Source organism: Lagopus muta, chromosome 2 (genome assembly GCF_023343835.1).
Source record: "Lagopus muta isolate bLagMut1 chromosome 2, bLagMut1 primary, whole genome shotgun sequence".
Taxonomy (NCBI): Eukaryota; Metazoa; Chordata; class Aves; order Galliformes; family Phasianidae; genus Lagopus; species Lagopus muta.
Window position 1 is genome coordinate 3,239,896 of NC_064434.1, and position 22,300 is coordinate 3,262,195.

The window sequence follows — 22,300 nt, forward strand, 5'->3', positions numbered from 1 at the left end:
TAATGAGCCAGTCTTACAAATTAATTGCTTAAGCTTGCTGTGCCATCAGCAGAGGAAGGAAAGCCTTGAGGGAAGTCCTGCACACACAGTTTCTCATGTCCCAGACTAATGCAGACTGGGCCTCCCTCTGGAGGCCTGTGCAAGCACCTACCGCTGACTGAAATTGTTTTTTTTCATGAGGGGAGCTTCACCAGACATCACTGAAAACACAGGGGCAAACTCATGCCTACGTGCAGTGGACTAGAAATCACTCAAGAGCGCTGCAGAGAAGAAAAACTGTGCTGCCAGCATACAGTGAAATGAAGCTCAGCATCAGCTCTTCAAGGCTGGGTATTCCTTTACTTATAGGTTCAGGGGGAAAATGCTCTGTAAAAAATACCTAAGCCTTACTGCTACATAAATGATTATTGTTGATAATAAACAGCAGGGCGGCTATGAAACTCAGATCCAGTTTTGGAGGTCTCCCCCATCTCTGGTGTATTATGCTGACTCGGTGTGTAACTGTGCAGTAATGTCAGCCTATTACACTAAGACGACTGCAGAGCACTAAAACACACTGTACTCTCACATTCCCCATGACCTTCCTGATCTTCTGTGGCATTTCTTAGCAAAAGTTTATGGTCTTTTATAATGTGGAATCACACATTTATCACGAGCAATGGTAGATATGGCTCAATGAAATGCTTAAATGAATGCCAAGAGCCCCTGTTGGGTTGATAGATGTACAAAACACTGAAGTGAAATGCAGCAATACAGTTCTGAACAAGTAGTAAAAAGGAAATGGTGTGACTCCCAGACTGAACCTTTCCGACACAGACTCACGCACCTGATGTAGGTGAAGGGGCTCCTTCCTTCTCTTTCAGCTCCAGCTGAATTAAGTCAGCTCCTGTGACTGAACACAGAGAATTGCAGGGAGTTACAGCAGGGCCTTAAAAATTCACCAAATCAACAACAAAAATTCACAGAGAGAGAATTGCTACACATGGCTCTCAGACAACATTTTACATTTCCAACGACAAGATTTTTTAGGAACGACTGTGTTTTTTCCAACTCATTTTTGTCTTTTTTTTTTTTTGTATTTTGAGAAGGGAGTAAACAAATACATTTTAATTTGCAGATACTAAGGGTCTCAAGACAACTCATTAGAAAGAGCTAAAAGAAAACATTCAACAATCAGAAATTCTAGGCTGGAACATGAATCTCATTTATCCCACTATAAATCCACAGCAGTTCCACTAACACAAGCAATATTACACCATTGAATGCATAATGTATTAACTGGATCGAGCAACAAATTACAGCTTTTGTTTTGTAGTTTGGTTTTGATTCCTCCCCCCACCAAATCTGGTATCTAAAAGAGATGCTTTAATTAGTCAGACTTTATAGACTGAAGACAGGGACCCTGTGTTCTGTACTGTGAAAAGAGGTCAGAATCAATTATCACAGTTGTAACCTTTCTGCCAGTATACTGTCAGCAGGAGAGGGGTCAGGATAATGCAAAGCAAGCTAAGAGGAGCAGAAGAAAACTGCTTCAGAGCCAGCTGAAAGGCTACCTCTTCTTCATCTCCAGTGGCATATAAAGGCACTTCCTTTCAGTCACCAGACTGGAACAATCGTAGGTTAAAATAGAAACGCTCTGCCAAACAGATAAATCTCCTTTACACTGCCCAACCCCTTCTGGTGACCCTAAAATGCCATTGGAAGAATTCTGGGGTAGAAGAATTGTATAAATAAAGCCATTGTCAGAACTTTCCTCAGTTCTGTCAGAACTTTCCTACACACGTATCAACCCACCGAAGGGATTTCGTGCCGTATTGTAATTTACTTATTTTATCTTTAAACAAGTCTCTGTACTTTTAAATTGTGAGAATCACCCTTCCCTACCTCCCTCTTTTTCTCCCAGTGCAGCTGAGCAAATTTAAAATAACTGAGGTTCATTAATTTTAAGTGTTCAATAAATTAGTATGAATAATCAAAAAACTTGATTCTTTCCGATAATTACTATTTGATGTCAGTTGAAAGCACTCGATTGAGTTAGCAGCATATGCTCCTATGCCAAATGAGGCTTCCATAATTAAATAGAAACTGATTCCATGAGGTTTTTCTCATATCTGATTAATTAGTAATCAGGTGCCTTAGCCCTGTTCCTCAGCGACACCTTCTCTCCCAGCGGTAGCTGTGGTCTAACTCGTGTTCACTCAAGCCAATCTGCCCCAAACCATCACACGGTGCTCAAAATGAACAACACCATGTCCTCGGGTGGCCAGAAGCTGAAAAATGACATATGGAGGACATAGGAACATAGAACCATGGAATGACTTGGGTTGGAAAGGACCTTAAAGATCATCTAGTTCCAAACCCCCTGCCATGGGCAGGGTTGCCACCTGCTGGATCAAATACTCACTTAAAGTATTTGGCATACAGTTAATCTGGCTTTTAGACAACACCCTTCTATGGGCACTTGCCTCCTCCGACATTAACCCTTGCAGAGGGCGTACATCTCACCTAATTCGAAATGATGACTAATTAGTCAGCTTGGACCTCACGGTGTCACTAGAGGTATCTCAAAAGAACTATCCATCCATGTTATTATACTCCTTAGGGATGAGATACGCTGTAGAGAGAGACCTTTCTCTCTCTGTAGACTGTAAAGGATAACCAGGGTAGGCTTAGACAACTCATGTAAGATACCTGTATCAGGAGAAATTAATCTCCCTGGCAGAGCTCCTCCTCTAGGCTACACAGACTAGCAAGGGAAAGAAAATCACACCTTCAGAGCAACAGTCTGACTGGGAGACTACTAAGAAACGACTGCCTTGGAGGGCCATTTTTGATCCTCTTTTAAGATGTCCTTCCTTCTCCTCTCACTTTTCAGAGAGCAAATCTGGAGCCAAAGGTGTTACATCAATTCACAGTAGTGTCAGGACAAGTGAGAGAACCAAGCCTGACACTATCCTATTTCATGATGAATGGGTTTTGCTTGATTTTTCCGACACTACAGTGCAGTTGTCTAATCAGAGATGTTTTCATTGTTCAGAGAAAAGTTCTGTTCTCCTAATTAAATCCTCAGGGGACAAAAAGTCTGCTCAGTGTTCTAAAGACCTCATACAGGCGTTCAGATCCTGCATTTTCTGAGAAAAGAACAAAAACTTCTCACGTTTGAGGTGTCATCCAACCACACAGCATGACAACTCAAACCACGATAGGCCATCTGTACCCTCCACATCAGCGCAGGAATGTGGGGCTGAATTCTCCCCAGCCCAGCTGCTATCACAATTATTAATGTTGATTCAGGATGAAGTGCAACGAGCATGAACCTGTCGCATTCCGTTGCCTGAGAAGTGATCAAAGCAGGCTACAGGCCTTGAGAATCATCAGGACCATGGTGACATAGTTATCCTGGTTGTTTTGTTTTGCTATCGAGTACGTTATCATTGTTTCTGTACAGGACAGGAAGAGATATAGGCAATACAGGCAAAGGACGTCATTAGTAAACATTGAATTAAGGTGTCTCTTCACAAAATGCAGTTATAAGGCTCCAGGGTTTAGTTGTATAAAACCTTTATAAGGCTCATCAATTTTCTGCCTTATTACAGCTCTTCCTGGATGCTTGGGCTGTGAATCATAAATATAGGCCTTCCTGACTAACTTTTTTCTGGTTTAGGGCTCCTTGAGTGAACATGAAGGAGGAGCAACCTGGTCTTTTATCAGCTTTGCAGTGACAGGGAATTTTGCCTGTGGATATTAGGAAGGGCTGAAACCAGGATAAATGGCTCCAATAGCCTGACTAACAAATAACAAGCGCCTCTGTGCTATTTAACATCAATTGGGCTAACATATATCACAGGGAAATCAAAACTTTTAGACACCACAATCAACAATGTGGTACGACACACCTCTAGAAGCTGGAGAACCTGGGATAGGATTTTTTGCCCTTCCTCTGCTTGGGACCATTCAAGGAGGTGCCCAGAAATATGGTATCCTGGGGATACTGCACTAAGAAATGATGTAAAAAAGTATCTGGGCAAGTAGAGACTGATTCCTGCTTGCAGCATATTAGTGATGGAGATGAAGCAATGAAATTCCTGCTGCAGACATCACACGTGCACAAGACCTTTGCTGAAAGGATGATGGAAGCATTTCCGACCATCCAAAACAATGGATGTGGGGTGAATTTTATCAGGATGGATATCAGTGCCTTCAAAGAAATATTAATGCAATTTTCAAGCTTTTCACCTAGGATTCCCCTTTGTCCCTGAGCAATAAGGCTGAAGAAAAATACATTTATTCTCTGTATTTTAATATTAGAACCAAACTGTCTTAAGGGCCTGTTTTCCTCCTACACGAAGCAACTACAACAACCCGTGGAGCAAACTGGAAGTGAGATCATTCTCTAGGAATTTAGAAAGACAATAAGTGTAATCAAATTATATCTTTTTTTGAACAACCACGGAAACTGCAGACCTGCTTCTGACACAGCAGTAACATGAGATCCGGCCTCAGGCCCTCTTAACAGCTCACACATGAGCAGCCTGAGCAAAGTCAGCAGGGTGACCTGTCTCCGTAAAAGCTGTGTCTAAGGAAAAAAATGCATTTGGGGTCAAGAAAAAGTTTGGTAATCCTTCCAGAGATGTTCACAATATTGCCCATGACAAGTGCTTGCATTTCAGAAAAAAAAAAAAAAAAAAAGCCATGTTGGATGGAGAGATGGAGCAAGCCAATGCTTTGTTTTATTCCAAAAGAAAATAGTTTAAACACTTCAGAAGTGAACAAAAAGGAAGCAACATCTCTCTGGTTTGCAGCCAATTCCACTATTGCCCAGAGACCTTAACCAAGGAGCAATCCCACGCTGTGGCACCATATGCTCGTATTTGTAACAGACTTAAAAAGCTCATAACGTTATTACTGTCATTTACACAGGACATTTCTCCTAAAAATATCCCAGATGTCCCACAGTGTGATGTTTCTTTCCACCTCTCCTGTTACAAGGAGGGTTTTTCTGGTACAATGTGGTCATTCTACATGAAGGCCGCCCTCCTGAAACAGCGTTTGGGAAACATAGAATGGCCTGGGTTGCAAAGGACCACAGTGCTCATCCAGTTCCAACCCCCTGCTGTGTGCAGGTCGCCAACCAGCAGCCCAGGCTGCCCAGAGCCACATCCAGCCTGGCCTTGAATGCCTGCAGGGATGGGGCATCCACAGCCTCCTTGGGCAACCTGTTCCAGTGCCTCACCACCCTCTGGGGGAAAAACTTCCTCCTAAGATCCAACCTAAACCTCCCCTGCCCCTAGAGGGAAACCACACATCAATTCAAAGCCCGTCACTGAGGAGCACCTCTATCACAACATGGCGTGCCCCAGAGAAACAAAAGGGGATGCTACAAAGACTGAGAAGCATCAGAGCAAAGCTGATGGTGTCAAAGAGACTGGATTCGCCCCATATTCCTCAGACCAAGATGGTCCGAGTCCTCACTTCCCCTCATTCAGCACTAGCAGGGAAATGGGGCTCTCCCTCCTTGAATGCCAATTCTTCTTGGTCTGAAAAGATTATTTCTAAAGGGACTGGTAAACAGAGGTGACATATGTAGGTAGCAGCAAGCACCTTTGTTAGCAGGATCTCAGCACAGGTGCCCCACATCACAGCAGTGCTCCCCCATCACAGCGATTTCTCCCCATTCAGCACCCCCAATATGGTCCCACGCCTGCGTCTCATTTACAAAAGTGTGAGCAAGCAACGCATCAGGGCAACTTAACTCCTTTAATCCCCTCCATACGGTACGTTTTCTTGCCTTTTGTATCAGGCTTTTTTTTTTCTTCCCCATAGAGAAACACTTGCATGTCACTGGGCAATTCTGGACAGGGGGAGCGTGCACAACGCCCAAGTCATCCATGAGCCAAGGTGGCCTTGCTCAGCTGCCCTCTTCATTTGAATAACAATATCTCCTCCTCCACAGGGTCTTCCCTCCCTTTCTCCTCCTCTTTTTTCCCCCCCTCCCCCTTGTGTGAATTCGGGAGCCTGCCCATGAATGAGCTGGCATCTGATCCGTATTTACTGACGTTAATTTTGGATGTAACGCAGCCCTGCCACTTCCCCGCCGTTCTCCCTAAAAGGCGTCCCGGCGGGCACAAAGGCAGAGGGTCAAAAGTAAGCTGACCCCTGACAGAATGTACAATTATTAGGACGAAGCGGGACACAAGCAGCTGTCGAAACCCCACCGGTGCGGCGATGTGCTTCCCAAAGTCAGAGTATGAATAATACGCCGGAGCTCTCCCCTCCGCCCTGCCAGGGCCTACGCCGTTCTGCAGGAAGAATGATGGCCCTCCCGAAGCAGCTGCAATAATTGTGTCCCCATTGTCCCCCGTCCACCCCCTACAAGTGCCCATTGTGGGCGCGGGGTCGGGTGATTACATGCTTGGGCTGATGGCGTTTGGGCCCAGCTGCCCGGCTGCTGACACACGAGCAGCGAGAGGGGGGACCCGCGTCTGCGAGACGGGCCTCCAACATACCAGACCTTTTACATAAGTCAAACAGGAACAAATGACTCTTTATCAGCCCCTGCTCCCTTTGAAGTGGCGGCTGCTTATGGGCCCTTACAGCTTTTCCTCCTTAGCCCGAGCAAACATCCTCCTTTTGATATGCTACATGCTCATTATCTCTGCCCCATTTAATGATTTTTGATTGAAGGGTGGCAGCGCGGTTGCCAAGAGGGTAGTTAAAGAGGCTCCACACAGGCAGGGCTACAAGAAATGCTTTCCTTGTGCCGCAGACCTAAATTTGGAGTTTCTTAACAGTGTGTTCTTGTTCTTAGCAGCAGATAAGGGCTGAGCGTGAAATTCTTAATTAAGCAGTAAATAGAGAGTGGGGTGTCAGCAGATGCAGCCTGTAGCCATGGAGACCAAGTCACATGAAGGAGGGAGCTGAGACTAAACGCCGGCCGCGGGCTCGGGCATGACTGACAGCTGAAGAATCCGACAAAGCTTGTAAACGGGATTAATTAGCTGGCCAATTATTTCATATAGTTAAATGTAACTAAAAAATAAAAACAGCTCGCAGAGCGGGGTGAGAAAGCGTTCTGAAGGCCAGAGCCCCAAGTGCTGTCCTCTCCAGGTCGCTGCGTGGACCTTGTAGGATACCAGTGCCAGAAGGGACTGTGGTCGACTTCTCCAACCTCCTATGGAGCACGAATCCCAGCCCATGAGGATTCTAATAGCTTCTCACAGAGATGGAGCACACCTCTCTGAAAGGACGCCTGACCATCATCTAAGGACCTGGAGTGATCGGAATGCCACATGCCACGAGGCTGCTCTGATGGCTAATTATCCTCACCCTCATCCTGCACACACGAGATTAGGAGAGAAACGGCACACCAGGGCTAGGAATCCACACACTTTCTTTCACACTTTTACCCTACCAACAGCGGTAGGTATTAGTTACCCAACACTGAATTATTGATCTCAGTGCTAGCCAAAGCTGAGAATGTTCATTGCATGGCTTATACATGTTAGGCATTGCCATAAATTTTCCTTGGTGTATTCTGATTGTTCCTCTGTATATCAAAATGAGAAATAGCATTGAGCTCTTCATATCAAATGAATCAAATGAAAGGAAAGCAGATGAGGAACAAGAATGTATCCAACATGCAAGAGTGATATGTGCTGGCCTGATCATTTTTTCCTGGTCTTCTCAAGCCCATCCCTTTCCCCAGCAGTTGTAAGAGGTCAATAAATATCTTCTGAGCTTTCCCATGCTGCTCTGTTTATGAAAGTGCAGCTCAAGATACCCAAACTGAATGTGGTTGACTTTCATATTTGAAAGAACAAATCTGTGCTGTTAGAAAACTGCAACAATTAAAACAAAACAAAGAATTTTTTGTTTGTTTGTTTGTTTTGTAGTGGATATCTAACATGATTTTGGACCAGAGTTAGGCTCAACAGCTGTACTAGCAGACTAAATAAAGCCAAGTTATGGAACTAAGAGCTGGCTCCCTATATTCTATAAGGTTATATTGCTGGCCAAGCTCCTGGCAGAGCTTTGGCCCAGACCAATGCACTTTCCCAGATGGTGGCCATTATGATTTGAGAGTTAGCACAGGACGGGGATCTTTCCTAATTTGAAGCCTGGGTGCATCCAGCCTGTTTTAAGAGAGAAAATGTTAAGCTGTATGGACACAAGCTGTGCAGTGCCAGTTGGCCTCAGGACCAGAGATAGATGCAGCTAGTGTGAGCCTTCAAACTGATGTTAAGGGATAAGCCTCTTCACATCTCTTGAAATGTACACTGAATTACTTCACTGCTACTAAAGACCAAGCTTAGAGGATTACCTGCCTTCATTACAGCTGTGTTTCCCTATAGACCCCACAAGAGAAAGTCATTTGCACGCCATCTCAACAGTATAAACCAAGAACAATTCATAACAGAAATTCATCAGATCAGTGACAAAATGTTCTGTTCCTGTGAATTTCAGCCATCTTGATACTTTAGTTTTCCTGTATGATGATCAAGAAACTGTGCTTCATGAAGTGAACTCCACTTCACTCAAGTGCCTTTGTGATTCCAGATTCTGCAATTATTGATTGCAACCATCATTATTTTTCCTTCCACATACAGAACTTAGACCTTTTTTAAAAAAGTGACTTGAGAACAGGAATTATGGAAACTGTTTGCATTATAAAAGAATAAATTAGATTTGAAGATGCTGGCAATTCCATTAAATATCATCAAATACCTGAACTTTCTGAAGGAGAGACCACCGTATTTCATGATCCAATGTACAAATGTGACACTCATAAATAAAAGTCTGTGTTGCTTTTGAAAGTTTACAATCACAGGAAAAAGCCTCACACAGCGAAATCCTTTTGCCTTCAGTGGGCTCCATCCTGGATAAACTGCACCTGGTTTATAAATGATATGTGTGATATGGGACCAGCTGTCACCAGAGATCATTAGTGGAATTTAATGCTTTTTCCACTCCAGAAGACCAATTGAAATTCAACTGATGCCACATCGGGCACTGTTAATGACACATTCCAGTTGTTAGAACGGGTGTCAGATGGATACTGACCTGATGTGCACACACTTACCCATTTCACCGGTCTTACTGAAGGACTGCTCACTTACTGAAAGGCCACTGCAAAACCTAATGGCTAAGGCTCCATAGCGTCCAGTGGCTTTAACTGAAAAGATTCAGCTCTGCCATCATACTTACCCAAGTAGGTTAGCTTCCTCAGTGTGCTGTCGAGATACCAGTCACAGCTCCTGTGATGACCATAGGAAGGCAGAGATTGGAGTGGCTGTCCAGTCCTTTTCCCACAGGACACCACAACCTCAGGCTGGGCAGGAAGATCCTTGTGTTCCACCAGCAAGTAATTTCCAGTTGTGAAGTTGCTAAATGTGACTGAATACTAAAGGAAGAGCCAAAATAAACATATCTGTCTCTGTGATTAGAGTTCTACAGATTGTAGTATAAGAGGAAAAAAGGGGATGGTGTTCCACACGGGCTAAAGACTTTTCTGAGCAATACATATTGAGATCTCTGGAACTGAGTTGGTAAAATTAAGTAGGAGGTGATGATGAATGCAGATAAAATCATCTCCCTTTGTCACCTTGAAAGATACAGAGGAATAATACCTTCAGAAAACTACGCTTTGTGATGTTTTAAGATAATATGAATTCTGTTAATTTCTTCACACCACACTTTAATCTACTACATTCAAAACCTTATTCCTACTCCAGGTTACCTCTGAGGGCTTCAGAGTTAGGTCACCGTATTTGAGCTCTGCTTACAAATGTAAAGAGATTTTCTCACTGCCCACCCAGAAAGAAGAATGCACGATTATCTTGTCTAAATATAATGTAGAAATTACAAAAAATGTTGTGTTACCTGGAGCTGCTTGATGACCGAAGGGCTGTCAAATGTCAGTGTGTAGGTCTCTTTATCCAGGAGCAGACACATCCAGCCATGCAGGTCTGAGAGAGTGTCAGGGACATAATTGACTGTGGTTGTCTTATTCCTACTGTCAATCACAGTTAAATTGTAGGGAGTCTCTGGAGCCTCTCTTCTGGAGGAAAAATAGAATATAATCCCTTTTTGTTACTCATCTTTGTCATTTTGCAACCTTTACATTTTAATTTACAACAATAAACCTTTACAGTTTAATTTTTATTTGAATACTGTAGGAAATATACGCTTTCTCTCAGCATCCAGATGAGAACTTAACACTGTTTCTGTTTTTCAGAGGAAAAAACTCAACACTATCAATGATAGTAGTATCCATCAGCAGTATTAATAATATCATGAATTGAGGCTGAAATGGGCGTAACTACAAGTCTTGAGTACGGCAAAAATTTTACAATGCTTTCTCTTCAGGGGCAAATTCCACCATTTTCCTGCACATGGACTTTTTTTTTGAAATTATGCTAAACTGACCTTGATTTTTTGAGATTCTTATTAGGAAGACTGCTAATTTCCCCAAGGTGCCAGGTTGTGTATCGTAATGTCTAAAAATACAGAACATGCAGCTTTCAGGAACTGGCTTGTTGAAACCAACGAACTACACAAAGGAAAGGATAAGGTTGGATATTAGGGAACACTGCTCCTTAGAAGAGCGGTGATGCAGTGGCACAGCTGCCAGGGAGGTGGTGGGGTCACCTTGGAGATGTTTCAGAACTGTAGGGATGTGGCACTGAGACGTGGTCAGTGGGCATGGTGGGGTGGGCTAGGATTGGGCTTGGGGATCTTGGAGGTCTTTTCTAACCTGAATGATTCTGTGATAAAGATGAAAGGCAGTTAACCCTTTTGATGTTCAGACATTGAATATCCACATTTGATTCATCATTTGATTAGAAACTGCTTCAATACAAAGACCTATATTCTAGTCCTCAACATCTTGCATTTCTGCAACAGCTCTCGAAACTGAGGGAAACTGCGGCTGAAATTATGCTCTGGTTGGCTACACTGTGCTACTGCTTTAGCTCTGGAATTAAGACTGAGAATGTCTTTGTGTTTTCATACCATAGAAGACACCACAGAGGGCTCTGTTGACACGTAAAGCAACCTGGACAGTCTTATTCTGTAAGAGAATCATGCCACTTCCATTAAATGTCAACAGAAAAGTGATGATTAATCTTCAAGACTGAAGGTGCTAAAATATTGTTTCAGTCAAAATGTACACAACACCCAGGTCCATGCGATGTGTGAAAGATGTAGGAAGAGTGACATAACAGCAGCTGGAATTTTAGATCTTAATTTTAGGCACTGAATTAAGGCCGTATCTGCCTCTTCTACATTTTGTGCAAAGGGAATTGCTAGAGATAAATGTCCCAGGACTTCAGACCTCATTCTCAGCTGTGGAGAAGCCTCGCTGGCTTGCCAAGATACCTTGGGGCCGTGAGTCTGCCATGAATGCAGCAGATTTATGAATGAATCAAATGCTGCTGCAGAATCGAGGCAAGTTGGCCATTTCACCTTTAGTCCACTTCGTTTTGGCATTTGAGCTGACACTGAGCTAAAAATAAAAAATCCTTTTAGCATATCTGAAGGAGTATTTCTCATTCTCAGAGTACTATACCAAAACGAGGTATCTCAGAACGTTACTCAGTGCTCCAGACTGGATGCAGGCCTCTTTCTCAAGACAGACAACACTGAAGTAGATGTCATCTCTTATTGTGATTTACTGTATCTGTAATTTTGGGGGCTCTTTTGTTCCTCCTCTCTAAGGGGACAATAATTACAGTAGCAGGCACCTTGAAGGTGGGTTGCCTGCAGATTGTTTTGTTTTTTCCTCTTTTAAAATCATTTCCAATTTTGCTTTGCTATTCTGTTGCCTGTCATGTTGGCAAAGGGCTTTCTGATTACCCAGAAACATTCAGCTGAGAAACAGCAGTGGTAAACAGGGGAAGTGTGAATCAGCGAAGAATCACTCAACCAGAAGATATTGGCAGACCAATGAAACTGACTGGAAGGAGTTTATAAGGCTTAAACTGTTTTCGTACTACTAATAAACCTCCTCTTATAGGCATTAGCTAGACCAGGATATTAGGCTGCTAATTAAGCAAGTAAATGACAACAAGCACATTACTGCCGCAGCTATCAGCACCCGCACAGGTATTCAGGAGTACATTTTTAGCAGCAGTAGCACGCCAAACATGGTGTGGTGCAACATTAAACTATGTTGTACATCAGCATTGTCTTATCGAGTTACCAAGGTACACAGTGCCACAGCAAGAGACAGAGTCTGACACGTCCCCTGTGTCATGTAAATCCTTGCCATTTTGCTCTTTATTTTTCATTGATGGGGGTCTGGAACTTGATGATCCTTGGGGTCCCTTCCAACCCAAGCCATGCTATGATTGCTGGAGAAGCCTGATCAGACTGCTTGAACCACTTTTCCCAAGAAAACACTTTCCATGCATATAGCAAGGTAGTCTGGGCTCCCTGACTTTCATTGGGAAGTTTGTTCACGACCTGGAAGGAAAGGGAGCAGGAGAGAAAGACTGCCTGGCATCTCATGGCCAGAAACATCTGGGATTTTCTTGACATGGCACACCACGTTCTTGCTTTTCACGTTCCACTCCTGACATAGAGTCAACACACACACCAAAAAAATTGGAAGGAACATGAAAAATGCAATTCTGCACAGAAGATTCGTACAATGAAATAATGAGCTTGACTCTACACTCCCCTTGAAAGGATTGTGCTTGTTTGTTCACCTATCTGCCAAACAGACACCAAAATGGAAGTACTTTACTAATGGAATTACCAGCCACAATTAGCACCATTTCCATTTGCCCTAAATAGCCAACGATTTCACTGTGCCCTAAATAGCCACCAATCTACCTCTCCTTAATGTTAATGGAGCAGAGTAGTGCTCGCACACACAAGTATTTCTAATTCAGAGGATCTGAGGGAGCCTGCACGCATCATTAACATGGAGAGCTTCATTATCAGAGGAAAGAGCCTTCCCCCGAACTTCCTCTGGCTTTATTTGAAAGAAACTAGGAGGCAATGGTCTTAATGCAAAATTAACCCTCACTTTAAACCGCTGGAAGCCTTCACAAACTGTAAGAGGCAAAAAAAAAAAAAAAAAAGGATGACTCATTGAAAAGGCTGTATTTTTATATAGAAGCAGGTTTCAATTAAGGAGCAATTTTCTCTAGAAATATGGCAGGATTGCTAGATAAGACTTTACAGTCTGAGTAACAGTTTACCAATGGTAATCACATAAACTGTTACGTAATGCAGCTCAAGTGCACTGTGCACAACTGCTCGGCATAGATGGCCCTCCAAGGATTTGTGAAACCAATCCACAACATCAAGGAGAACAAATATTAACTCTCCTGTTTATGTTTACCATTAGCTTCCTTATCCTAAGGGTCCATATCTGTGCGTACGAAGGCAGACGCTGTGCTCAGCTCTAACTGCTTTCTGTTTGATAGATCTGCGTAATAATCCCTTATGATTATCCCTTTCCTAAAACAGGAAACAATACAGCATCTCACTTCAAACAGGACGCCAAATGTTTATAGCAACAGTCCCATTTATTGTTGGCCAAGTGGAGGCTAATCCCAAATTATGGCCACAGCAAACCCTTTACATGTTTGATGCTAGGCCCAAGAACTTTACTTTACTTTACTTTTGCTTTACATTTTACTTCAATTGCCAAGAATCTGAATTTTCATCTGCTTTCAATAAATGTACGTATCTTTGTCGAGAAATACCTTGCTTCAAGCCAGATTTGTACTGTGAATCCTTATCATCAGTGGGCTTTTGTAGGCAGAGATCTTCAGGAAACTAACAAGATTGCTGTCCCCAGTCCTGAGCGGCTATTATGGGATAGGCCTTTAGACTGTGCAGTGCAGAAGAACTAAGATGATGTCAGCAACTGGAAGGGTTGTGAACGACAAGCTAAGAGGGCACCTTTCAAGGTAGCTTTCAAGCCACCTGCTTCTGTCTTCCTAACTTATTCCTGTTCTAGGATCAGTTCCCCAGCTTCTACAATTTACAGGCTGGTATTTTAAGGAGAACTAAAATTAGGAATGCATTCTGAGCCGGAATATGGCCAGTAAGCAAGCAGCTCAAACAACTCTGCAGTGTAAGCACAGCAAAGACCTGCAGATGGCAGCTTAGTCACTCCACTTATCCCACATCAGGTGGAGTTCTGAAGCACCCAACAAGAATCTTAACATTTGGATGCATGTTTTTACAGCACTCTCATTGCCCACTCAATCCTGTAAAAATTAATGCAATTTTTGGACTAATAATTCTTTAGTTATGATAGCATGCCCAGCTGGCAGACATGGCCTGAATCTATTCAGCCCATAAGAAGCATCCAAATAGCTTTTCATTGAAGGCAAAGAAAGCACAGGACTATCAAACTCTGCCTCGATGCTAAATACCTCTCTCTGCACCAAGGAACACTGGAGCCAATAGCCAAGCTGAGGGCTAGGCTCAAGGACACATCTTGCATACTCATAAGCCTGTACAGGATACAGCTTTACTGCAAATACTCCAAGGTGTAAGACAAATGTCAAGAGGTCCTGCACTGGGAAGCAAATCTCTCTTTGGTGAGCTGGCACAGATGAAGCTCTGAAGCTCAGCTGATGCTCTTGTGGACTGAACACTCAAAAGCCAACCCTTAAATATTTGCTTCTATGTGATGCCACTGAGAAAGGCTATTCCATGAGGCCAAGTGAGCACGCATGCTGCCTCATGTGTGAATCCCATCATGTATGCAGGGAGGTTATTACTACCAGAGAGCAACTGAGCACGTACACATTGAGTAAAAAACAACAGTGACAGTCAGGGTGTTTCACAGCAGGCGGGTGTTCATCTGGAGGCACCACAGTAAGTAAATATCAAAGGAAAAGCAAAACGAGAGTAACTGTTTGAACTCTCTTCAAGACTCAAAGACCCAGACGTAGGGGGTATGCTATTCTTTTCACTCTAACCCATCAGCAACGGCTGGGTGTGCAGCAACTGAATGCATGCACTACAGGAGAGGATATTAGACCAGATTTAAGAATTAAGGCTATAAAGAAGAAGTTAATCTTTTCCTCTGCAGCAGACGAAGAAGAGGGAAACAATAAAAGGCTCAAACGACATGACTGGTGCTGAGCAAGACCCAGCTTTCTGCAGGGAGAAGGGAAAAGCCAATGAAAGGGAACAAGAGGCAAACTTCCTCCTGGTACACGAGGTTGCAGTGTTTGGAATCCCCTTGGCCACGAGGTGCTGCCTGGCTGCCGATTATTCTAATGCACTCCTCTTGTAAAAATTATGCATAATGTGAAGAAACTTTAAAAGTCACTTAATCACGTTATGACAATTTTTTAATGAAAATTTGTTTTAATATTAATAGAGACTCATATTTTCTCCATAATATGGGTAGCGGTGGCATTTGGAGCAGCCGTATCTAGCCTGCAGCCATGCTGCACTGTGCCATGGCATAAGCTGTTCTTCAGATTACTCAATAACTTTCCCACATATAAATTTATAAAGACTTTTATAAGCTTCAATTACATTTTTAAAAGACATAAAAACCCTCTTTAAAGAGTGTTTAAGTGACACATTAGTTTAACTTTCAACTGGACTTCGTGGAGAAGGCATTGTTACAGCAATGCAGATTTGGAAATGGATCCCTGTTGCTCTGGAAGTTGTTGAGTGCAGTAATTCAAGACGGGGAGTCAGCAACTGCTTAACATTCTTGTTTTCTATAACAACAAAAATGGGTTCCCAAGGTTTTCCTCAAAAAATAAAATGAAATAAAAAACTCAGACATTTTCCAGACACATCTTGTGGAAAAGATGGTGCCAACATGCTATTGTACCCTGGTAAATTAAACAGAATAGACAGACAGACAGTGGGGTGCCTACATTCAATTGACCACATTGTAACTGGACGTGCTTTGGGCTTGTGTCAACCCATCCTCCCCCAGACAAATCCCAAATGGGAACTTTGCTAAAAGGCAGCACTGATACAACTTCCCTGATCTTTTGAAGGCTAAGAAGGTGCATAATGCAGCTGTGGCCAAGCCTTGCTGGTTGTCCTCAAAGTCAGGAAATGAGCTTGAGGCTGATGAGATAATTGCAACTACGCTGTGCCAAGTGGTCTCCTTCCTGTGTGAGTAAACCACAGAATGGTTGAACCTGGGATAAATCCCGAGGAGTCATCTGGTCCAAACTCCTTCCCAAACAGGACCATCAGATGCTGTTTGGTTCTCTGACCAACCACCTTGCCATACCAGGACTTCTCTTGCAAAATCCTCCCTCAGACTTTAAGATTTTTGGATCCGGAGTCCAGTCCTCAGGGGGAAGCAAATAAACATGCCAAGCCCCTCAGACTTTTTATTCAGGAGCACAAAGACCTGCACCAAGAGAGGGCTACCAAGCAATTATTTAATTGCTATTGCCTGAAATCATCTCCTTGTTCAGAGTAAGTTCATATCAAAGTGAGGATGCTGTTATGTTGACACTTCAGCCTGATGGTCAACAAATGTGTTTCCCAATCTTAAAGCCTGGACTTAGAGGCTCACATCCCGTTTTTTCATCCATGGTTTTCACAGTCCCCATCTTCCCAGCTGTAGGGACTTTGCACAAATGGTGAGGAACAACTAGGAGCCTAATGAAGCACAACCATGAACTAGCAGGCTGCAGAGTTGACAGGTTTTTTTGTACTCCTGGGCTGGTAAAGCACCGTGGAAAGATTACTTCCAGAGCTACATTTAATTCTTTGCTCATCAGAAACTAAAGAAATCCAAGCAACAGTACTTTCATCCTTTTACTGAGAGGAGTCCAAGAGACTGCATTGCTAGGAAAACCTTCCTGTCACCCAGCCTATCTTTCTTCTTCTGTCTGCTCAACTGCTGCCAATTGCTCCCAGTCATGTTTTGTTGTACTAATCCCAAACAATTCCCTTTTTATTGCAAACACTCTTCAAATACATCTGGACAAAATTCTCCCTTTCCCTTTCCCTTTCCCTTTCCCTTTCCCTTTCCCTTTCCCTTTCCCTTTCCCTTTCCCTTTCCCTTTCCCCTCCCCTCCTTCCTTTCACAGCCATGTCATAGTTCACTAACTGACCTGCATCCTTCAGACTTCCCAGCTCCTTTCACTTTCCACCTTGCTTCTCCACCAACTCCTTTTTGGAGCAAGGCATCCCTTACTCACTGCTCAGAACAGCTGCTGCTTCTGTTCATACAGTCACCTAAATATGACAGTGACTTGGCTGGTAGGAGCTGCTCAGGAAAGAGGATCTGGAAGCAGCACAGACAGGATGCTCTGTCTTCCAGGCTTAACGCTGATCTCTGCTACCCAGACTGCTGATTATCTTTGACTTAGGTTGACTCTCAGCTCATGCACATCAATAATTATAAAAGGAAAGAAAGGTTGGCTGAGAAGTGCCTGATTCCCTTGATATGATTTACCCAAAACTGAAGAAATTTATAGGGAAATAAAGTGTAGATCAGGACTCAAATCCATATTTACATTTGCTCCTTAACTACCTTTTGATGCAGGAAGGAATTCCCTGCACTAGGACACATTAGTGCCCACATGGTGACCACATGTACTTCAGGATGATATCTAAGTGTGTATGGCTTTGACTCAATTGGAATTTGCTCATATGAGTTTTTGGTTCACCTGCCAAATCATTCTAGTAATTTTTGAGTGCTGAATGAGCTCTGGGAGCTACACGACTGTTTTACTGCAGTTGCTCTCATCTGTAAAGTGATTCATTCATTTATGCTTTGGGTTCCAAGACAAAAAAAAAAAATGTTATTTTTATTTCAGGATATAAACAGAGGTGTTATCACAGTCAAGTGTAAATCAGTATCTCATCTAATTCAGAAGAGCAATTATCTAGTTGCCAATAAAGCTCTGTCTCTCACAATCACAAAAGCTGACTCTTGAATTTCCTATCTCCCTTCTACCACTTTCTGATGCCATAATATTGATGGTAATCTATAATCATATCGAAAAATATGCTTATGTTGTGATCTGGGTCAGTCTTAATAAGGTTTGCTGATGTGAATTGTCTACATTTACCTCACAGAAAACAAATAAAAGCAAAATGAAAGACCACAAAGACCTTTTGAGGTAGGTAAGAAAGACAAGGCCAGAACAGAATGACAGAAAGTATTCTTTTAACTAAATATATCATGAAGTTATTCTACATTCCGTACCATATGGCTGCTTATTGTATGAGAGATGGGACTGGGAAATAATAAAACGCTGAATCTAGTTTTAGTAGAAAATATAATACACAAACCCAGCATTTCATGAAACTAACACAGAAATGAAATACGATGCCAGAAATATTCTGCTGAAGAATCTATTCATGACCACCCATTCTTTGGGAATTTGGGGGGAACTCTCTCACAGTGAGCATAAGAGGAAACATTCAGACCATGACTTAGACTCTAATTCAATTAAAATCATTTTTGTTATTTTAAGACTGCATCTGCTCATCAGGGGCGGTGTTCTCATAATCTGTGGCTATTTTATATTTCAGCGGTCAGAAGATCTTGGCAAAGTTTCCAGCTCACCCACTAAATTTCTGATTGTGGCTGAGGCTCAGCCATCAGTTTCACCCTGACCACACTGAGCCACATTCCCAGTTCTACAAATGCCCGTTTATATCCCTCTGGTAAGCTGAAGAGAGACAAAATAGCAATACACCACCACCTCCACTACACACAGGTCAGTGTAATGCTGTACAAAGAACGATGTGATGTCCTGTCTCCAGGATGAGATTATAGGTGGAAAACCAAGGTAACATGGGGTGAGCAGCTTGCTGAGAACCTCAGAAAAACAAATTAAATATGAGCAGGCCATTTCTAAATTAGTAAATCAATTAAACAAAAGAGAGCTCTCTGGCCTGGAGGCCAAGGGATGTTTATACACCCTGTAGTTGTCCATACAGGCGAGTTCTCCTCTTCAAAGCCATGATGACTACACCCAAATTGCCCATTGGAAATGGTCCTATCCTCTCTCTCAAGCCATGCCATGGGAACCGCCTGGCCAAAAACAAGTAGCCTCAGCAAAGAGATCGTGCAGACAGCAGCAGAGTCTATCTTGAGTCAATACAGAATCATAGAATTGCTCAGGTTGGAAAAGACCTTGAAGATCATCAAGTCCAACCACGACCTAACCATAGTGCCCTAAGTAACAACCAACCACTAAATCATGTCCCCGAGAACCACACCCAAATGGTTTTTAATCAAATCCTGACATCCAACCTAAACCTCCCCTGGCACAACTTGAGGCCATTTCCCCTCATCCTGTCACCAGTGAGAAGAGACCAACTTCGCGCTCGCTGCAATCACCTTCTATATATATATAATGCAATATAGAACATAACAAGTGACGTCCATGCCAAATTGTGAAATGTAGCTTTCTTACTTACAAGTAAAGAGACATACGGTGGAAAACAAGGTCCTTGCTGCATACACTGCCACCCAAAGCTTGGCTGAAATTGGCACTGGTTGTGCAGGAAGCCGCAAGGATGTCTGTAGAAGGGAGAATACGACTTCCTTCCTTCCCAGTGACAGAGCCATCAAGATCCTCAAGAATGGCAGCATGTGGAAAGGGGAAGGACACTTGGAAGGGTGAGTTGGTGAACGTCAGATGTTCAAGGCTCACTGTAAACCCACCTGCGAGGAGCAAACAGTGGTTTAGAAACACAGAAGAAAAAGAGATTAGCTTTGCTTTATCATCACTTTGGAAGTGTGACTACTGATTCAAAAAGAGAAAAATGATAAATAAATAAGAGGAACAAAAACGCTGCTTGCCATGTTCTGGCCAGGATCCTGTTGTCTGATCCAGGTGCTGCTCTACCAGCATCTCCTGAGTGCCTCCAAACATCTCTTCCTAAGTCTCAGTGCCAAAAGCTAGTGTCCCCATGTTCATATATAGCACCAGGCACAATAAAGCCTTGGCTGAAAAGTGTGGCTGGAGTATGTTTACTCTACTGTTGATACAGATAGATTCAGCAAGGAGGAATATTCATGTGAGCTAAAGCACAGAAAGGTTTTGAACACATGAATATTTCCAGAAATGACAGAAAATTACTGTCCTATCAACCAGAACAGGTCAGTTTTGGCAGGAGTGTCCATGTGCCTCATTTGGTTACTATTTACCTAGCATACTGTCAGTTGTAGCTTCTCTGAGTCAGATTTTACTATTCCTCCTGTCCTTTGATCTCGGCTCCTGAAGTCTTTTTCTCTCTTATGTTATTGTAGGGCATTATACGTTTATATATAAATATATTTAAGAGGTAATTGCAGTTGGAACGCTCTTCAAAGAGCCTTTGGGTACTTCTTCAAAGCTCAAAAGGATGCTTAGTTTACATACGTTATCTTAGGCAAATTCACCTAAGGTTTAGGCTGGCCTGAGGTAGTAGCTTGGTAAAATTCTGCAAGGATGTGTCATAGCTATTAAAAAATCCTCACTTTTGAAATGTTACCTCCCAAAATGAAGAAGCAACAAGTCAGAGTGTAAAAACCCATTTCTACGTCCCATTGAGGAAATGAAATCAGTTCAAAAATAAGGCTACCTTTGTCTCAAAAAAAAACACGTGATACGTGGTTCCAACTAAATGATGAAGCTATTTCACTGGCAGATAATTTGGATAACTAGCAACCTGACCCTAAGTGCACATAAAGCAGAGCAGTCCAGCAAAGTCAGCAAAATGCGGAGGGTTAAATATTATTGATAGATGGTTGCTATGCATACCATCACATGATAAAGTTTCTCAGTTCATCTGTGCTGCACAACATGCATGTTATTCATCCTGCAGCTACGTATCACCATCCTATGGCCCACCTCCAACAGCAAGAGCTGTTAGGCTGGTATCCCCACTGAGGAAGTGAAGCTTAGAGAGCAATGATTCTGAAAACTACTGCATTGAAACATAGGGGAAACACACATACAAACCAAAACCTAGTCCTGGAGAAGTTACCTACAGTTAACATGGTAATAAGTTGACTGAAACCAAACAGGTATTCTTCGTCATTGCACAATACTCATTCCAGATTCAGCTGAAACGTCTATCAGTGGTTATGGAAGCTAAGAATTCCTAAATAGATTAATCTGAAATGCAACAACTGTGCGAACACTGCTAAATGGGTGTAAGTTATACTCACCCTGCCCTTGGTAACAGCCCGAGCAGGTCCTGATAGCTGTGCAAGTGCTCATATCAAAGTTTCTGAAAGCTGTGTTGGAGACGAATAGCTGGAATCTTTTGGGAGTTTTCAGTCCTGCTGACATGCAGGTCTTATCCTGCCATGAAGAAATGAAGAACACTGGGAAACAAGTCAACATGTGGATGCCCAAGCCTGATGAGTTCAGCATGCAGTAGCTGCGATACAAGTTGACTGCACTCAGGCCTCTGGGTCTGGGGTAGCGTGTGCTATTTGAAGGACATGCATTATCTATTGTGTCACAACTTCTAATAATTCAATAAATAACATCAGTCTAATTCACCAAGTATAGTATGCAGTAGTGTTTCTTTCAGGGCAGCAATGACTTTGTTTGCTCTGTCAGGCTATTGGCTACTAGGAAAAACTGGACTTTTCAAGAGAGAATACACTGTACTGCCTCCTTGGCTTTACCTTGGTTTGTCCATCAGGCAGGAGATTTCCATACTTTATAAAGCCAATTATCCTAATTGATGTTACAAGAAAAATCTGACTGCTGAGACACAGAATATTTCCTGTGATTGGGGGTGGGGAGAGTTTAAGCTGGACACTCTTCAAAGCTCTGGTTGAATTCAGGGTGTATCAGAACAATAAGAAATTAAGTAGATCAGCAAGAGACAGGAAAAAGCATAACACGTGAAAAGGAAGAGCAAAACCACAAGTGATGAGGAACATAAAACAGAAACGAGATTTCATGGTGGCTGTGGTCCATGACAGAGGGGGTGAGTGCATCCTCTGTCCATTTATTCTAGAGACAGGCTGGGAAGTATTTAAAGCCAGGGGGTATTCTGGAGGAGAAAGCTGTCAGGATCATGTGATGCCATTTCTGAGGCCAGTAAACAGTTTAGGAAAACAACTCACAGAAGTTATGACAGAGAATCAAGGGAGCAATCAGTCCAGTGTGAAAGCATCCTCTAGAATGCAAAATTTAGAACAGAACAGACTTTTAGAAACAGTTTGTCACTTCAAAGGGGTGTTGTTATCTTTAGTCTAATTAAGAGACAGCGTCTTCATCACTTCTCTTAGAGCAAAACACCCGGTGTAGCGGTCCTGGTCTTTGTGCCACCTCCTTTTACATCACTGCTAAACAGAAATCACCTTGCTGCTGGTAACAAA

The 22,300-nt window shown here is 42.8% G+C and overlaps 1 protein-coding gene across 1 annotated transcript in view; it reads right to left on the reverse strand.

Annotated features, from left to right (window-relative positions):
- PKHD1 (PKHD1 ciliary IPT domain containing fibrocystin/polyductin) overlaps nt 1-22,300 on the reverse strand; it is a 246,991-nt gene that overhangs the window by 108,415 nt on the left and 116,276 nt on the right. The window contains exons 45-49 of the mRNA XM_048935320.1: nt 21,131-21,266; nt 19,393-19,639; nt 9,880-10,057; nt 9,205-9,400; nt 827-892 (exon numbers count right to left, since the gene is read on the reverse strand). Of these exons, the coding sequence (XP_048791277.1) occupies nt 827-892; nt 9,205-9,400; nt 9,880-10,057; nt 19,393-19,639; nt 21,131-21,266 (823 nt within the window). The remainder of the gene's footprint in view (nt 1-826; nt 893-9,204; nt 9,401-9,879; nt 10,058-19,392; nt 19,640-21,130; nt 21,267-22,300) is intronic.